The sequence below is a fragment of the Monodelphis domestica genome, chromosome 7 (assembly GCF_027887165.1).
Source record: "Monodelphis domestica isolate mMonDom1 chromosome 7, mMonDom1.pri, whole genome shotgun sequence".
In the NCBI taxonomy this organism is placed as follows: domain Eukaryota; kingdom Metazoa; phylum Chordata; class Mammalia; order Didelphimorphia; family Didelphidae; genus Monodelphis; species Monodelphis domestica.
In genome coordinates, this window is record NC_077233.1 from 221406472 (window position 1) to 221422017 (window position 15546).

The following is a 15546-nucleotide window of genomic DNA, read 5'->3' on the forward strand; positions in this document are numbered from 1 at the left end:
GATAGAAAAGCTTAAGTGTTTCTGCTTTATTCAGTATCCATTTATTAAACATATCTACTATATGCCAAGCTCTCTGCCAGGTATAGGTGAAGATTCTGCTGTCGACATTTATATTCTGTCAAGTTTTGCACATTTTTGCTTCAAGTTTTACAAAGGATTTTATGTATTTTATTTACTTCAAACCTTACAAACAACCCCTTCAAGTAGGTATTACAAGTATTATCTCCAATTTTTAAAATGTCTCAGTTTTACAGATGAGCAGACTGAGGCCCAGAAATGGTTTAGTGATTTGTCCATGGACACATAGCCAGTAAGTATCAAAGGTATCATTCAAACCCAGGTCTTCTTTATTCTTAAGTTCAGCACTCTGACTCCTGGAGACATTTAATAAATGTTTGTTAATTGGCCCATTGCCCCTCTACAATGATTAATAACAACAGCTAATGTTTCTATAGCACTTACTATGTGCCAGGCCCTGTGCTAAGCTGGGTCCCATGTGACTGGTTCAGGGTGAGTTCAGAATTCCTTCTGTATCTACATCATATTAAAAGAACTAAAAGAACTAGAGGAAGGGCTCTACTGCATTGGGAAAATTCTCTGTGGAAGTTTTATGGGGGCAAAAGAGGAGAAAAAAGGTTTCTGGGAAAGAATTCTTTGTGAGGAAAAGGCATAGATAAACTGCACTGGTGGAGGAAATGACCACATCAATGAATTCACAAATATGTCTGGAAGGATTATGGGAAGAGTAGGAGGAAGGAGTTGGAGAAATACTGAGGAGAGGAGAACACTTTTAAAGGTATGCATTCTATCAAGTTTTCAGCTTCTGTACTGGGTACTGAAATTGGATTTTCATTTATTTTATAACCTTTTTACTATCACCTGGCTTATTCTGGGCTACTGCTGTTCTCTGCTCTGATTCATTAACTACAGTGTGCTAAATTAGAAAGGTTAGTGATTCTTCAAGCCTAAGTGATTTCAAATAGCAGTTACTCTAAGGACATTTTGCCTGAAAATCAAAAAGCTAAAAATTCCTAGTTCAGTGAAGACTTAAGTCCTAAGTGGGTTTAGGCTTTGACCTGTAACAGAATGAGTATCTATGTTCTAAGTGAATTAGGGAGGAACAGTAACCTGACTAATTATATCAGATTGCCTTTGAAAAGAAAATTTTAACCTGGAGTCTGGGGACTTCTTGGGAATCCATGAACTTCTTGAGAAAAAAAATTACATCTCTATTTTCACTAATCTCCAACTGAGATTTAGTATTTCCTTCAATTATGAACTTAAAACAAACAACAACAATATAATTCTGAAAAAAGGGCCTTTAGTACAAAGCAGGTTAAGAATTCCTGCTTTAGAAAGTATATCTCCCCATGTTTTTTCTATCTTTTCTTATCAAGGTTTTCATCTGGTCCCCACATTATTATTGTTCTTGAATGTGATTTTTCTAAGATCCAAGTAGGAAGAGCCACTGGAAAAGCCATTGAGGCAATAGATATGTATAAGGCAACTCAACTTGACCTATTATGGTTAAACTTTATTGTAAAAGATCTATTAAAATGGAATATCAAGATGAAAAGTATTCTAACTTCCCAAGTCATTATTTTGATTAGCAGAAATGAAAGTCTGTCTCATACAAAAGCAGATAATAAATGTGCCAAATGAATGGTTATTCTGGTTCTATCTGTGATTAATTAAAAAAAATTAATGAAGTCCACAGATATATATACATGACAGATACCAGTCTCTATTCACATCACTGTTTCCCAGTTTAGAGCCTCAAACCATCTCTCAGTGTATGAGGAAAGACTGTATATTTTGAGAGATCCATGTACCTAGAGAGGAGAGGCACGGCAAAAGAAAAGACCAAAATTACCAAATTAAATTGGGCAGATTTCCTTGTTTGCAGGCCAGTAGGGCAGAACTTCCTGAATTTCTGATAATTTCTCTAGCAATCACTTCTGCTTAAGGCATGGATTAGCTCACAATGTGTCACAGACCTAGAGTTAGAAGGGACTTTAGAGTTCATCTATTCCAGTCTCTTCATTTTACAAATGAGGAAACCGAAGCCTAGAAAGATCTGGCTATTTACCTAAGGTCACTCAGGTACTAAAAGGGAGATTCCAGACTAAAACTTAATCCTTTGACTAAATTCATCAGTGTTCCAGCTGTCCTCCAAGAGAGGTTAAGTTTGGGGGTTGACTTTATGGAAAGATAATGGGACATTGGTTCCTAGGGTAATCTCTGGCCTGGCCTCCAAAGACCAAGGCCCAGGCCCAATAAATGTATGGGAAGACTGACAGCTGTTATATTTAGTAAGAATGACTTGGGGAGTAAAACAGAGGAAAGACCCTCTGACGCAGTTCTAGCCAAGAAGTTTGAGTTAAATCAGTTCTCACCAAAAAATTTGGCATCTTTAGGGATATTTTTAGTTTGGTCCAAATCCAGTGGTTAAGGTTTAAGGAAGAAGTTATGATTTAAGCAGTTCTAAGAGGAGGATCAGGTTGAATTCCTCATAAAGCCAAAACATAATGGTTGCACTCTGATGCTTTTGCTAAATGGCTTTATCAGCCCTGGTCTGTACATTTGATATGTGAATTATCTTTTCTCAAGGTATTCTATAGAACATTGGCATTTCCTTAGGAGTTATTTATGCACTGCAAAGAGAGTAACCTGCCACTTTAGCTAGGTTGCAGAGAGAGAGAAGATGTCTCACTGCAACTTCCAGAAGGAGTCTCCCCACTTTCCTTATGATTTTTATTTTTATCTGCTATAATTTTTTTAAATGCCTTCTAAAGTAGAATGCATGAATGGGCAACTAAGCAAATCTTATAGGAGCTTCTTTTCAGTGGATATCTTGGGAAAGTCTGGGATTCAGAAATTGGTCTTGGGGTTATGAGGGTTATGAGAGTCATGATAGGCTTCTATCTAATTTTCAAATCAGCAAGGCCATCTGATGTCAGAGGGGTCATCTAAAAGCTCAGTAAATTAAATTTCTGCCTGCACCCCCCCCACCCCACCCCATTCTCTATTTGGAATTTGTGATTATTCAGACAAAGACTAGGCAAGGTTGTGCAGCTTCATATTATATTCATTATGAAAAAGATTTGCTGAGCAAATTAGTACTAAACATGAGATTGTGGGACAGTAGTGTTTAAACTACTATAGGAAACATCATTTCATTTACTTTGGAAGAATTAATTTTTACATAGTTGGTATGTAACATGTTACAAACAATTCTTAACATTTATCAAAGCAGATCTCTTGAAGATGTTTACTAGGCATCATATTTTTTAAGCCTCAAGTTATTGTGTAACTTTAAAAGAAGAATATCAGATTTCTTTTCAAAGTACGATATAGTTCATACTTAAACTGTCTTTCAAAATTAATATGAATTGGGACAATTTCAACATACTGGTTAATTCAGGGTCAAGATGAGATAATTTTATATTATGTTTATTTAGAACATTTTTTTCATATTATTCTAGAAAGCTTGTATTCCTTCCCTTGAGAACTGCTTTTTCATATCTGTGGAGTACTTATCAATTGGGAAATGACTTATTCTTAGAAACTTGAATCAGTTCTTAGCAAATATTGACAGCAGTTCTTTATAAGAGAATCTTGCTGTATACATTTAGTTCCAGTTAACTTCTCTCTGGTCATGAAAACATTTAGCCATGTATATTTGTGTTTTTAAACATTATTATCCTAACATGATGCTAACTGGAGAAGTGGTTTGTCATACTTCCCTGTTCTGACATATATATTCATTTCTGTCTCTATTTTAATTCATTCATTTCCAGTAACAAAGTCATCAAAAAGATAAATGTTCCATTACTGCCTGATTATGAATCTGGAGTCTTGCTGTGCTGGGTAGGCTTTCCCCCCCTCTTTCAGTTAAGATTAAAAAGGATTGTTTCTGTCCCTTGACAAGAAAAAGAGAGCAGAAAGATAGGCTAAATGAGAATGGAAAGATGATCCAAAATAGTAGGCAGAGGAAATTAGAGAAGCAATAGGCTCCCATCAGTAGTTTCCAATTTTTTTTTTCTTTCCTGGAATATTCTTTCTAGTTTGCTTGTTTAGAAATATTTTGATTTCATCAGTATGAGCAACTCCTCCACTGGCACAGACTGTAAACTAACACCTTTATGCCTTCCTTTCCTAGGGGATTCTCTTTCACTTCCATCTGTAAATTTTCCACAGGAGACCCACTCAATGTACTAGGTACCTTTTCCATGTATTTTTGATATCTTGAGGCCACCAGTGTAGCACACAGGGTGCTCATTGTCCTTTTTTCTCAGTCTCCAGCCATGAGTAGCTGACTTCCTTTTACAGTCATACTTATATAAAATTATTTTGGGGGAAAAATGTCCTCTTAACACTAATGTATTATAGAGCCAAAACATGCCTAGGAAATGCCACAAGAGAAAGCACAATGATATGAATAACAGAAGTACCTGCCTACCAAAAGAAAGGAGCCATCTAAAAATAATCACTGAAATCATCCAATAGGGAAGGGTTGAAAATCTAGCCCTAGTCCAGAAAAAAGCCATCAGACATTTGGGCTTGGCTAATTTGCCATGAAGGAAACAGTAAATAAAAATAAGAAGAGACAGGTTTATACTTCATAGCTTCATTTCAGCAAGTGTTAAGCTCCTACTGTGTGCCTGGTACTGTTAATTGTAACTAGGGACACAAAGAAAGAAAGAAGAAAAAGTTAAGGGTATTTGTGGTTTGATGTTCATGCAGAAAGAACTGTAGTAGGCAGACACTTGAACAGAAATAATGAAGGCTTCTCTTGCTGTAGTTGGTAATACTTTTCTTCTGTTATTTCATTTATACTTTTATATATATGTGTGTGTGTATATATATGTATATATATATATACACATTTATACTGAATCTAAATAATACACTAAAAACTACAGCTTTTCAAGAGTGCCATTTTCCCTATTAACAAATAGTAAGCATGCATGTGTGTGTCGGAGCCTGACCTCGAAACCTCCAGAGTATTCCATTTCTTTCTCTAACAAGTTATATTTAATTATTCTTCTAATACATACTTTTCGAATGCACAGCTGAAGAACTGCAGGGTTTTTCTCATCTGAATTCAGACCTGGACAAAGACACCTGCTTCAGGTTTCAGTTAACATTTGCTGAGTTTGTCCAGTGGCATGCAAAAATAGGTCTCTGTCCATTCTGGGTTCACTCTTTTCCTCCCTTGGCTACTTGAAAATGTGCAAGTGATCCTGGGGGAAGAAGAAAAGTTGATCTGGACTCCTTTGAGGGCAAAAAAATCAAGCCACTTATTCCTAATCTAGGCTTCCCTTGGGGCTTCTCTTTGGGGGTAAAGCTACAGGATTATATTGAATTAAAATGTAGTATGAAAATGAATGTGAATTCATGTTTTGGGAGATGAGGGCTTCTAAATATTTTGAATCATTCTCTTGAGATCCTTTTTATTGCTCATTAATAGAAAAGCCTGAAGTGAAGATCTGCCATAAATTAAGAAGCTTTGGTTTGAACAGGAGCCAACTTTAGGTGTTTCACTAATCAAGATACATTCACATACCCATAGCACTCAGGAGCTTTCCACAACCAATACAACTTCTGGAAAAATGGGTACTATCTAAAATGGAGACTTAGTTGTCATAAAGCAGTTATAATTCATTTGTTCTCATCTTCACTTCTCCCTCTGTGGACAGTATCTTTGTTTTTGTAGACCTCATATATTACAAATATTTGGTTCTTCTGAATACAGATTTAAGCAAACATAGCTTTTATTTTGATTTTTATTTTACTTTGTTTGGATTTTCTTTTGCAGCAAGGCCAAAAAGGAAATATATTTTGCATGACTTCAAATATGTTATCAATATCAAATTGCTTGCCCTGTCAAGGACAGAGGAGTAGGAAGAAGGGAGAATTTAGAACTCAAAGTTTAAAAAAAATGTTAAAAATTGTTTTTTTGCAATTCTTGTATCTTTAGTGCTCAGCCCAATTCTTGACCCATGGTAGGCACTTGGTAAATGCTCCTACTTGACCTTGACTTCCTTCAAGAAGGGATTTTCCCTTTGGTTTACAACCTCCATTTTTGGCAGCCAGTATTCTATCTCATTATAGGTGGCTTCTCACCTTATAGTGAACCACAGATACTCAATAGCTGTGTGACCTGGGCAAATGACTTAACCTTTGTTGGCCTTAATCCACTGGAGAAGGAAATAGCAAACCACTTTAGTATCTTTGCCAAGAAAATCCCATGGTGTGCTATCGTCACAGGGTCACCAAAAGTAGGACTTGACTGAGCAACTGTACAATAACCTAGAATGTGCAAGGCTCTGGAGTTCCAGAAACCGAATAAGCTTTCTTTTCTGCATTTATATCTTCCCTGTTTGTGGTGTGTATGATTCTGTTAGGAGTTATTTAATATCAGAAGTTTGTAATTGGATGCTATCCACCATTACTTCTGATCTTCCTCTCCAGACTTCACATAATTTTTTGGTATTTCAGATGTATTAGAATTTCATTTGTTAATGTATGTATAAAATTTTATGCTCGACTCAGTTCCACTTGATATGATGACAGTTGACATTCTCATCTAAAATTTATATCCCTCAAAGACCTATATACCATCGGTGCTTCATAGTTGTTCATTGAATGGAAAGAAGAAAGGAGAGAAGGAATAAATTAATAAATTGGTGTTTAATCCCCACAAATGACAGTTCTGGAGTTTCTGAGCTCAAGCTTTTAGTTTGTTATACACTTGATTCTATGGTTTATAAGCTGTAGCAGTTGAACAAACATTTATGGAGGGTCTACTATTTGGAATGTATGGTGGGAGTGGTTGAAAGAGATACCAAGGACTAAGGTACAATTTCTCTATTCAAAGAACTTACTTCCTGTTTGGGGGTGAGAGTTGGGATAAATCCTGTTTGAGACCTCATCTTTCAGTCTGATCCAGCTCATCATCACAAGGAGATAAATGAGTAACCAGCTATCTACTTCTTTCAGGTTCCTCTTAATAATTCTTTTATTAGGAATTGAAAGAGCAAAACAGCTTAAAAGCTTGGAAGTTCAGAACATAATGAACTCCAAAATGGATTAGATGAGTGATTTCTTCAGACGACCCCCAATAACTTGTTCCTGAAGATGATACTAAATGATATTACATAGATTTAGATAGATGAAATATATGTATATCCTTTATACACCCACATATATATATATATACATGCATATATATATATATGCATGTATATTTGTGTGTAGGAAAATTTGATAGTTATTTTCCATAATGCCAATCCTCAAAAGGTCAGTTAAACATGTTACTTGAAGAGATCTTACTTCTTTGGATAGTTCCCTTATAGATTAACCCATAACGTTATTTTTCATGTTTACTTTAAATTACAGAATTTGGGGGATTAGAAAGAATTTAGGAGGTCCATTTCACTTCATAAAGAGAGAAACTGAGGTTTTGAGATGTTGAGCAACTAGCTCATAGTCCCACAGCTAATTAATTAATGGCAGAGCCAGGCCTAGACCCTGATCTCCTGACTTTCAAGTCACTTTCCATTACACCACAAACTTGAAATCTTTCCTGTCATCATTCAGACACGTGATTTTGCCTCCAGATATGAGTAACTATGATGGTATTAGATAAAATCACCTCTAGTGGGCCCAATACTGGCATCTAGATCCCTGAGAAGTTTGGGAAATTTCAGGTACTTTGTAAATCCCTTCATTCTCTGTTTCAGGGACTATTTGTTGGAGTTAGGAGAATTACCGTGGAGTTAGGAGATGATTTCTCCAGCTGTTGCTAAAACAAGATATACAATTAGCATTGCCACACCACACAGACCCTGCTATACTATGCATTCCCTTTCTGTGACTTCTAATCTCTTTCAAGGCTACTTTTGATGTTCATTTTCTTCTGATTTTCACCTGGATGAAAATATTTCACTCAATATTATTTTCCAGGGTCAGACCCTATTCCACCCCTTAATCATGGCTCACTTTCCTTTCTTTGTTTTAGAATAATGGGAAAAATAAATCATTTTCTCCCCAGGTACCAAGCATGTAGAAATCTTTTTACCTTTCTGGAAAGAAAATTACGGGCACACCACTGGAAAATAATGACAGATGGGTTACTATGCTTTTCTTCCAGAAGTTGGAATTTTTTAAAGATAGTCACTGCCTTAGAGGAAAGAAAGCAGACGTGGTAACATCAGGAGGCAAAAGAAGTACTGTATTGACATTGTTTCTCTTTGGATCAGTAATAGAATTCAACTTATCTCTTGCCCTCATGAGCCAATCATGCTTAGGAACATGAGAGCTCTACCCTACATGGGCCAGGGTATCCCAGGAACTCATTTTCAGCCACACTCTTATTCCCAATAACTTTGCTCCATTTTAACGCCCCCCCCTCCCAAATTTTCCCTCAACTCATACCAAAGAAGACCTTTAGATTAGTAACCTTTGGTCTGCTTCATGTAATCAAAAACATTCCAGCCAAAATTGTCGCGTGTTTAAAAATCGTAAAGTGGAAAGGGAAGTGCATCATTTATTATAACACTGTGTATGCTAATGAAAAACATGCCTGGTTCTGGAAATTGGTAGAGCCCTGCTCCAAAAAGTTTCCATTCTAAAGAGGGCCTTGGGGCCCCAGGCCCTAGGCTTGTGGCTAAGGAAGCTCTATAGTAAATGGATATAAAAATAGCTTCTTTGTAAACATTCAGCTTCTGTTTTGTGATTGTTTTGCAAGGATAAAGTTATAGGGGGTGGGAAGTATGTGGGTGTGTTGGCTTTATGCTTTTTTTGTATCTCTCTTTTCCATCACAGAAATTGTAGGGATAATCTACATGAATTGTAGGGTTAACCAGGGTTTTTTTTTTTTAACTCGAAGGTTAATTGTTACACCAGTTATTAAGTCCCTTTGATTATTATATCACAAAGGAAACTTGTGGGGAATAAAGGAGACAAATGAATGTGCAGTGGCGTCTATGGGCACTAAACATTTTATTAGCCCCTGGTTACTCTTTTGAGAAATCCAAAAGGTTTTGAGAAATGTGTCACTTACTCTGGGCAGGGACTGGATTTGTCTAATTTGCTCTTTGGGAGGATGGGGAGAATGGTGACATGGGGACTGAAGCCTCAGGGAAGTGGCAGGATAGCCAACTTCATACCATTTTCTCAAAAATAGAGTATATGTTGGGGCAGAGAGGTGGCTCATTGGATCAAAAGAGATCCAATGGAGATGGGAGGTCCTGGGTTCAAATCTGACCTCAGACACTTCCTGGCTGTGTGATCCTGGGCAAGTCACTTAACTCCCATTGCCTAGGCCTTACTGCTTTTCTGATTTGGGTCCAATACATAGTATTGCTTCTAAAACAGAAGGTAAGGATTTTTTAAAAATGAAGCTTGGGTGTGATCTCTATTATTTGTCATCTTGTGACAAACACACTTACCAGAACTTATTCCCTGTAAGTAGAATTCCTCTTGTTCCAAAATTATTATTGAGAGGTCAGGATTCTTAGTGTAGAGATTACCTATAACTCATCTCAGAAGGACAAAGGTGCTTGCCAAGAGAGAATTTGTATAAATGGAGCAGATGTCTTGAAGAATAATATCGAAAGATCAAAGACCTTCAGTAATGAGTCCATCACTTGCAATTTAAACATTTGATGTGAGCTGACATGCAAGGCTATATGGTTGGTTTAACTACATTTGTAGTAAAGAGACTTAAGTTTGAATCCCACCTCTGCTATTTACTCCTTGAAGGCTTCTAGGGGGCATTCTGGGCCTAGAATTAGTAAGACTTAAGTTCAACTGTGACTTCAGACACTTACTAGCTGGGTGACCCTGAGCAAGTCACTTTACCTCCATCTGCCTCAATTTGCTAACTGTAAAATGGGGATAATAAGAGCATGTGCCTCCCAACGTTGTTGTGAGGATCAAATGAGAATATATGCAAAGTGCTTGGCATACAGTAGGCACTTAATAAATGCATATTCCATTGCCCTTACCCCTTCCTTATGTGACCTTGGCCAAAACATTTAATTTTCTGAGCCTCAATTTCCTCATCTGTAAAATAAGGGGGTTGGACTTTTCATGTCTAACATCTCTCTAAATCTCAGATGCTATGCTATTAAACTTCTGAATGATGACATCTATGCTAGGTTTGCATCATTTGATCATATTTAAACAATGACTATTGTAAGACTAGGGCAGCTACGTGGTGCAGTGGATAGAGCACTGGGCCTGTGGAAAAAGGAAGATTCATCTTCATGAGTTCAAAAATGGCCTCAGACATTTACTAGCTATGTGACCCTGGGCAAGTCACTTAACCCTGTTAGCCTCAGTTTCCTCATCTATAATATGAATTGGAGAAGGAAATGGGAAACCATTCCAGTATCTTTGCCAAGGAAACTCCAGATGGGGTCAACAAATAGTCAAACACAAATGAACAACAATGAATGGTAAGACTAGTCTGACCATATCTACATCTTGGCTGGGATGAAACTATTGGCCTGCTAGGCAAAAAAGATCCCATGATGTCACCCTGCTATGTAAAAGCTGTAGGTTCTACCAAAAGACACAGAGGAAATGGCCCCAGAGCAGTATTTCAAACTTCTCCCTCTCCTACAGAAAACCTCCTTGAAAAAATTACAGAAATGACACCTGCACATCAGGTTGTTCATCCGTGGGGGGCATTTAAAACAGGTTCCTGGCACATTTGTAAATGCTTATGTTTTTCATTCCTAATGTCTTTATGAGTGGACAGTTTCTGGAGCCCCGAAAATCTGAAGTTTGGGTACTATAAAAGTTAGGAGCAATGTTTAGGGACCTGGGTTTTTAAAGTGTAAACTTTAATGCATTCCTTTCCATTTAAAAATTGCAAGAAAAGTGTGACCCTGGGCAAGTCACTTGACCCCCATTGCCTAGCCCTTACCACTCTTCTGCCTTGGAGCCAATACACAGTATTGACTCCAAAACGGAAGGTAAGGGTTTAAAAAAAAATTGCAAGAAAAAAAATGCAAGTAAGTTAGCAAATAGTTGTCAGGAAATTCTTAAGTCTACCCCACTAATTTTGCTTACATCCTGATTTAGGACTAGATGGGTGGTGTTTTTGTATTTGCTTTTGTTTTAAAGTCCTCTGAATCCTCAAGCATATTTATATTGTTAGGAGCATGGCCTTGACAGTGTAGTGCAATATGTTTTAGAATTTAGAATCTTTCTCCTCTCCTTCTAGTCCCAATAGTACTGTTAGCCAGATTTGAACCAAGGACGCCTCATCTCCAGGCCTAACACTGAGCCACCTAGCTGCCTCTCCCAATTTTTTTAAAAGAGATTCCATGATACAAGAGAAAAAAAGCACTAGATTTGTAGTTGGGAAATCTGGGTTCAAATCCTCCTTAGACAATTACTAACTATATAAATGCAAATTTGACCTTATGCAACTTTAGTTTTTTCATCTGCAAAATGGAAATAATATTTATTCTACCCTTTTAACTCAATTATTGAGGATAGAGTTTTATAAATCTTCAAGTGTGAGATTCAGTTTAACCCAACATGCATTTTTTAAGTAGGCCTAAAGTAGGGAAGTGTCTGTGTTAGATGCTATAGAAAAATAAAACTGTTCTTGTACAAATAAGTTTAAACAAACATAAAATCAGCTGAGGAGAAAGAAAGCACTAACAACTGAGGGACACAAGAAATGCTTCTCCTAGGCAATGAGTGGTTGATGACCTTAGTCTTAGAGGGAAGACTGTTTTTCAGGCACAACAGACAACCTGTGCTTTCTGGTGGAAGTAGATTTAAGGATCAATAGAAAGAGGTCATCATGTCTTCAGTGAAACGAGCCAATGAAAACTTTATAGGTAGATGAAAATTGTTTTGGGTGTAGAAGTATTATGGGCCCTCGTATTTGAGTGGAAAGAAACCGTAGGGATCATTTAGTCAACCCCCCCCCCTCATTTCTCAGAGGGAGAAATAGAGAGATTGGATGATTTGCCCAAAGTCACCAAAATAGTAATGGCAAATAGTAAATGGCAGAACCAGTTTTCATTCTTGACTCCCTAGTCCTTATCCATCCTCTCTTTACTTTGCAGAGGCAGCCTTCTAGATACAATGACACACAATGAATGACCAGGCTGCCTCCTCCCTGCAGTCTCCCTAGATGTAGTCTCCTCAGCTGGCACTGTGTAAGTTTCACCCCTGCCTAGTGTACCAAACTTCATCTCTACCAAAGGAAAACATAAAGACCCCTGCATCTGTATAGCTTTCATTGGCTCAGCATCAAGTGAGCCTTCATTTTTGGTCCATTTTCTTGGGTTGAAGTTCTAATCATTGATTTCTTGCTGTGTCAAGGAAGTTTATCCCCTCCCCCTCCTGATGACCAAACCTCTCACTTTATACCCTGTTGAGATTCTGATTATTAGGGACCTATTTTGTTCCTCCTTGCTCAATTCCCTGCCTTATGATTATTATTATTTTTAAACCTTACCTTCTGTCTTAGAAGCAATACTTTGTATCCATTCCAAGGTAGAAGAGTGGTAAAGGTGAGGCAATCAGGGTTAAGTGACTTCCCTAGGTTCATACAGCTAGGAAATATCTGAGGTCAGATTTGAACTCAGGATCCCCAGGCTCTCTATCCACTAGACCCCCAGCTGCCCCTACTCTCTTTTTTTTTAAATTAGTAATCCACATGTTGTACATCTAATTAAGTAATTTAAGTATAACATGCTTTCCTAGTCATTCCAAATAAATAGTTTATAATGCCCAGTGAAATGACCTTGCTAGTTCTAAAAATGTTTTGAGTATTAGAAACTCTTCAACTGAAATCCTGATGTTCCAAGTTCTGTTACATCATCATTTTGGGTATGATCTCATTCCTTTATCCCTTGATAGTAGTAGAAAGAAAGCCATTTTTCTCGGTCTGCCTCTTTCCTATATTGTGTCCAAGAATCTAGTTGATAGGTTGACAAAATAGACCTTTTATGAGATGTCATGACACACTCAATTTCCTTGTCCAGTAAATAAGACCCATTAGTCCAGTTCAAATTTGAGCGGTGCTGCAGTAAATTGGGTCCTTACACTAGTGTAATTCAGGGCAGCTGTGTCAAAGCAGTAGTTAGCTTGAGTAAGAAAAAACATGATCATCTCAGTTGTGTGTCTGTGTGTGTGTGTGTGAGAGAGAGAGAGAGAGAGAGAGAGAGAGAGAGAGAGAGAGAGAGAGAGAGAGAGAGAATTCTAATGGGCTTTATTTTTCATCACTAATACCTTTTGTTGGGCATCATTTTCATCTAAATATAGTATTCATCAAGCTCTGTCCTTCAAAAGTTCAACAAGATTGCCTCGGGAGAGCAGTTCCCAAAAGTTGCCTTTCCTCCCTTTTTATTGATGGATTGAAAAGGTTAGAAAGAGGAGGCTCCTTGTTAAAATTCAGGTATTTTCTATGTTTACTCAAGCCAAGCAAATTAAAGACTCCTATTCCTGTGCTTTATCCAAAGCATCAAGGAATTTCTGCCACTTCCATAAATAATTAGCAGTTAGCAGATTGGTGTGCCCAATTAGGTGTACATACACATACACATACATACACACCTACTCTTTGAATTTTAGTAATATGAGAACAATACCCAGATGTCCATAGTTGAAACAGACCTAAAAACAATGCAGTACATGTTTCTTTGTTTCTGAATGTTTGTGTGGAAAATAAACAGTCTAAAGAAGAAAGAGAAGGCAAGGCCCTTGTGGTCCTGTGACCCTTGTATCCATCGCCACCCCATATTTCATCCTTTACCCTATCAGTGGGACTTCTGCCATATCACACCCAATATCCTCTCCCTCTCAGCTTTCTCCCTGCTCCTCCCTCTTTTTCTCTCACCTTCCCTTCGTCCTGATCAGATCAAATCCTGCTCTCATAGAATAATCTGAAACTCAGTCACAATGACATAGAAATGATAGATTGCAGAGTGAAGTATTATTACTCCCAAGGGTATTTTCCTAAAGCCAAAGGAATGAGCCTCTAACTGGAATTTCTGGCATCAGCCAGTAGTCAGGGGAAGCTTTTGAGGGGTTTGGGGGAAGAGGGTGAGGGGACTTTTGAAGCACTCCTTTATAATCATGCTATGTTGGCAGCTGCCAACTTTGCCTGCTGTACAAGGTTGACCCTAGCTCCCCAGCTCCCCACCTCCAAGGGTAGCAGAGTTTAATGGCAGGTTCTGAGGGGAGTTCTATGGTTAGAAACACTCCATCCAGCAGGGTGGGGCCTCCACATTGAAGGCTGGCCACACTTCCAGGATATCAGGCCACTGGGCAGAGTTTCCAGGAATGACAGGTCACTGCAACTTTCCCCATACTTGGGGAAAGTGCATGTTCCCCCTTGGGCGCCTACCCAAGTGCCCTAGGGTATTTTGTTAACCTCAGTCCAATCCTGCCCAGAAATAGGTCTGGGTTGACTCACTTGTAGAGAAATAGAGGCTCTGGTCCCCTGGATCCTGAATCACACTCAGAAAGAACACAGACTCTGTGACTAAGTTTATTCAGAGCTAGAATTCAGAGACAGAGTCATTCTGATCCAGAGAAGTGTTCTTTCCACTAGATGGTACATCCTCTTGAATATATGGAACGATAAGACGACTGACAGGTTTCAGTCATTCTCTACCCTGCCCAGCTGTGCCATCCTGGGTCTCCTGCTTATATCCCTATCAGTGTCACAGAGAGATGCTTCCTTGGCTCAATCTATGACTCAGCTGTCATTCTCAGCTTTCTTTTGAGAACAACCAAGCTCTATTTGCCTTTTGCAGCCAACTTAATCTATTAAAATATTGTGGAGACAGTATTTTCTTTTCCCTGTCCATTATGATTTTGTTCTAATTGTCTGATAGGAGTGAGATGGCATAGTTGGGGGTACAGTGGAGAGGGTCCCATGCCTGGAGTTAGGAAGACTCCTCTTCCTGAGGTCAGATTTCATCTTAGATACTATCTACATAACCCTGGGCAAGCCACTTACCCCTGTTTGCCTTAGTTTCTTCATCTATAAAATGAGCTGAAGAAGGAAATGGAAAGCCATTCTAGTAGCATTGCCAAGAAAACCTAAAATGGACTCAACAAAGAGTCAGATACACATGACTAAAAATCGACTGTAATCAGAAAAGGAATCTTTCCTTGAGCAGACAACATACATCTCCCAAAGACAGGGTTTTGGTATTGGTTAATAGGTTGGTAGGATCAGAATTTTGAATTAATTATGTTTGAACAACAGCAACAAAAGTTATCACTACATAATACTAATTCCATTTGTCAGTATAATAATAACAATGTTTCTATACTATCGCTGTTTTTAGTCATCATTTGTAATAATATCTCTGCAAATAACAAACAAGTGACTTAAACTTTGGAAATAAAACCAATTTGTAAGTTGGGATCGGCTTTATTGACACACATCTCCTGTGTCACATAACTAGGCCAACCCATCTCCAAGCACTTTGAAAGTCATTTCTTCCTGCCTCTACCAACTCTTCTTTCCTATCTAAAGTGTTTGGGTTTTTT

At 38.0% G+C, this 15546-nt stretch overlaps 2 protein-coding genes across 6 annotated transcripts in view; one reads left to right on the forward strand and one right to left on the reverse strand.

The window, feature by feature from the left end:
- Positions 1 to 15546, forward strand: part of C7H7orf50 (chromosome 7 C7orf50 homolog) — a 388436-nt gene that overhangs the window by 201831 nt on the left and 171059 nt on the right. Inside the window, exon 1 of one of the 3 annotated variants that reach the window (XM_016423909.2) lies at positions 707 to 796. The exons of 1 other annotated variant lie outside the window; for it this stretch is intronic. In XM_016423909.2, coding sequence (XP_016279395.2) covers positions 722 to 796 — 75 coding nt within the window. In that variant the 5' untranslated portion in view covers positions 707 to 721. Of the gene's footprint in view, positions 1 to 706; positions 797 to 12119; positions 12195 to 15546 lie in introns of those variants that run through there. One more of the 3 variants, XM_016423910.2, reaches the window with a different exon arrangement.
- The window catches only part of GPR146 (G protein-coupled receptor 146), a 91842-nt gene that overhangs the window by 34600 nt on the left and 41696 nt on the right, over positions 1 to 15546 (reverse strand). The window contains exon 2 of one of the 3 annotated variants that reach the window (XM_007498315.3): positions 5061 to 5246. The exons of the other annotated variants lie outside the window; for them this stretch is intronic. The gene's annotated coding sequence lies outside the window, so the exon portion shown is untranslated. The remainder of the gene's footprint in view (positions 1 to 5060; positions 5247 to 15546) is intronic. 3 annotated transcript variants of the gene reach the window in all.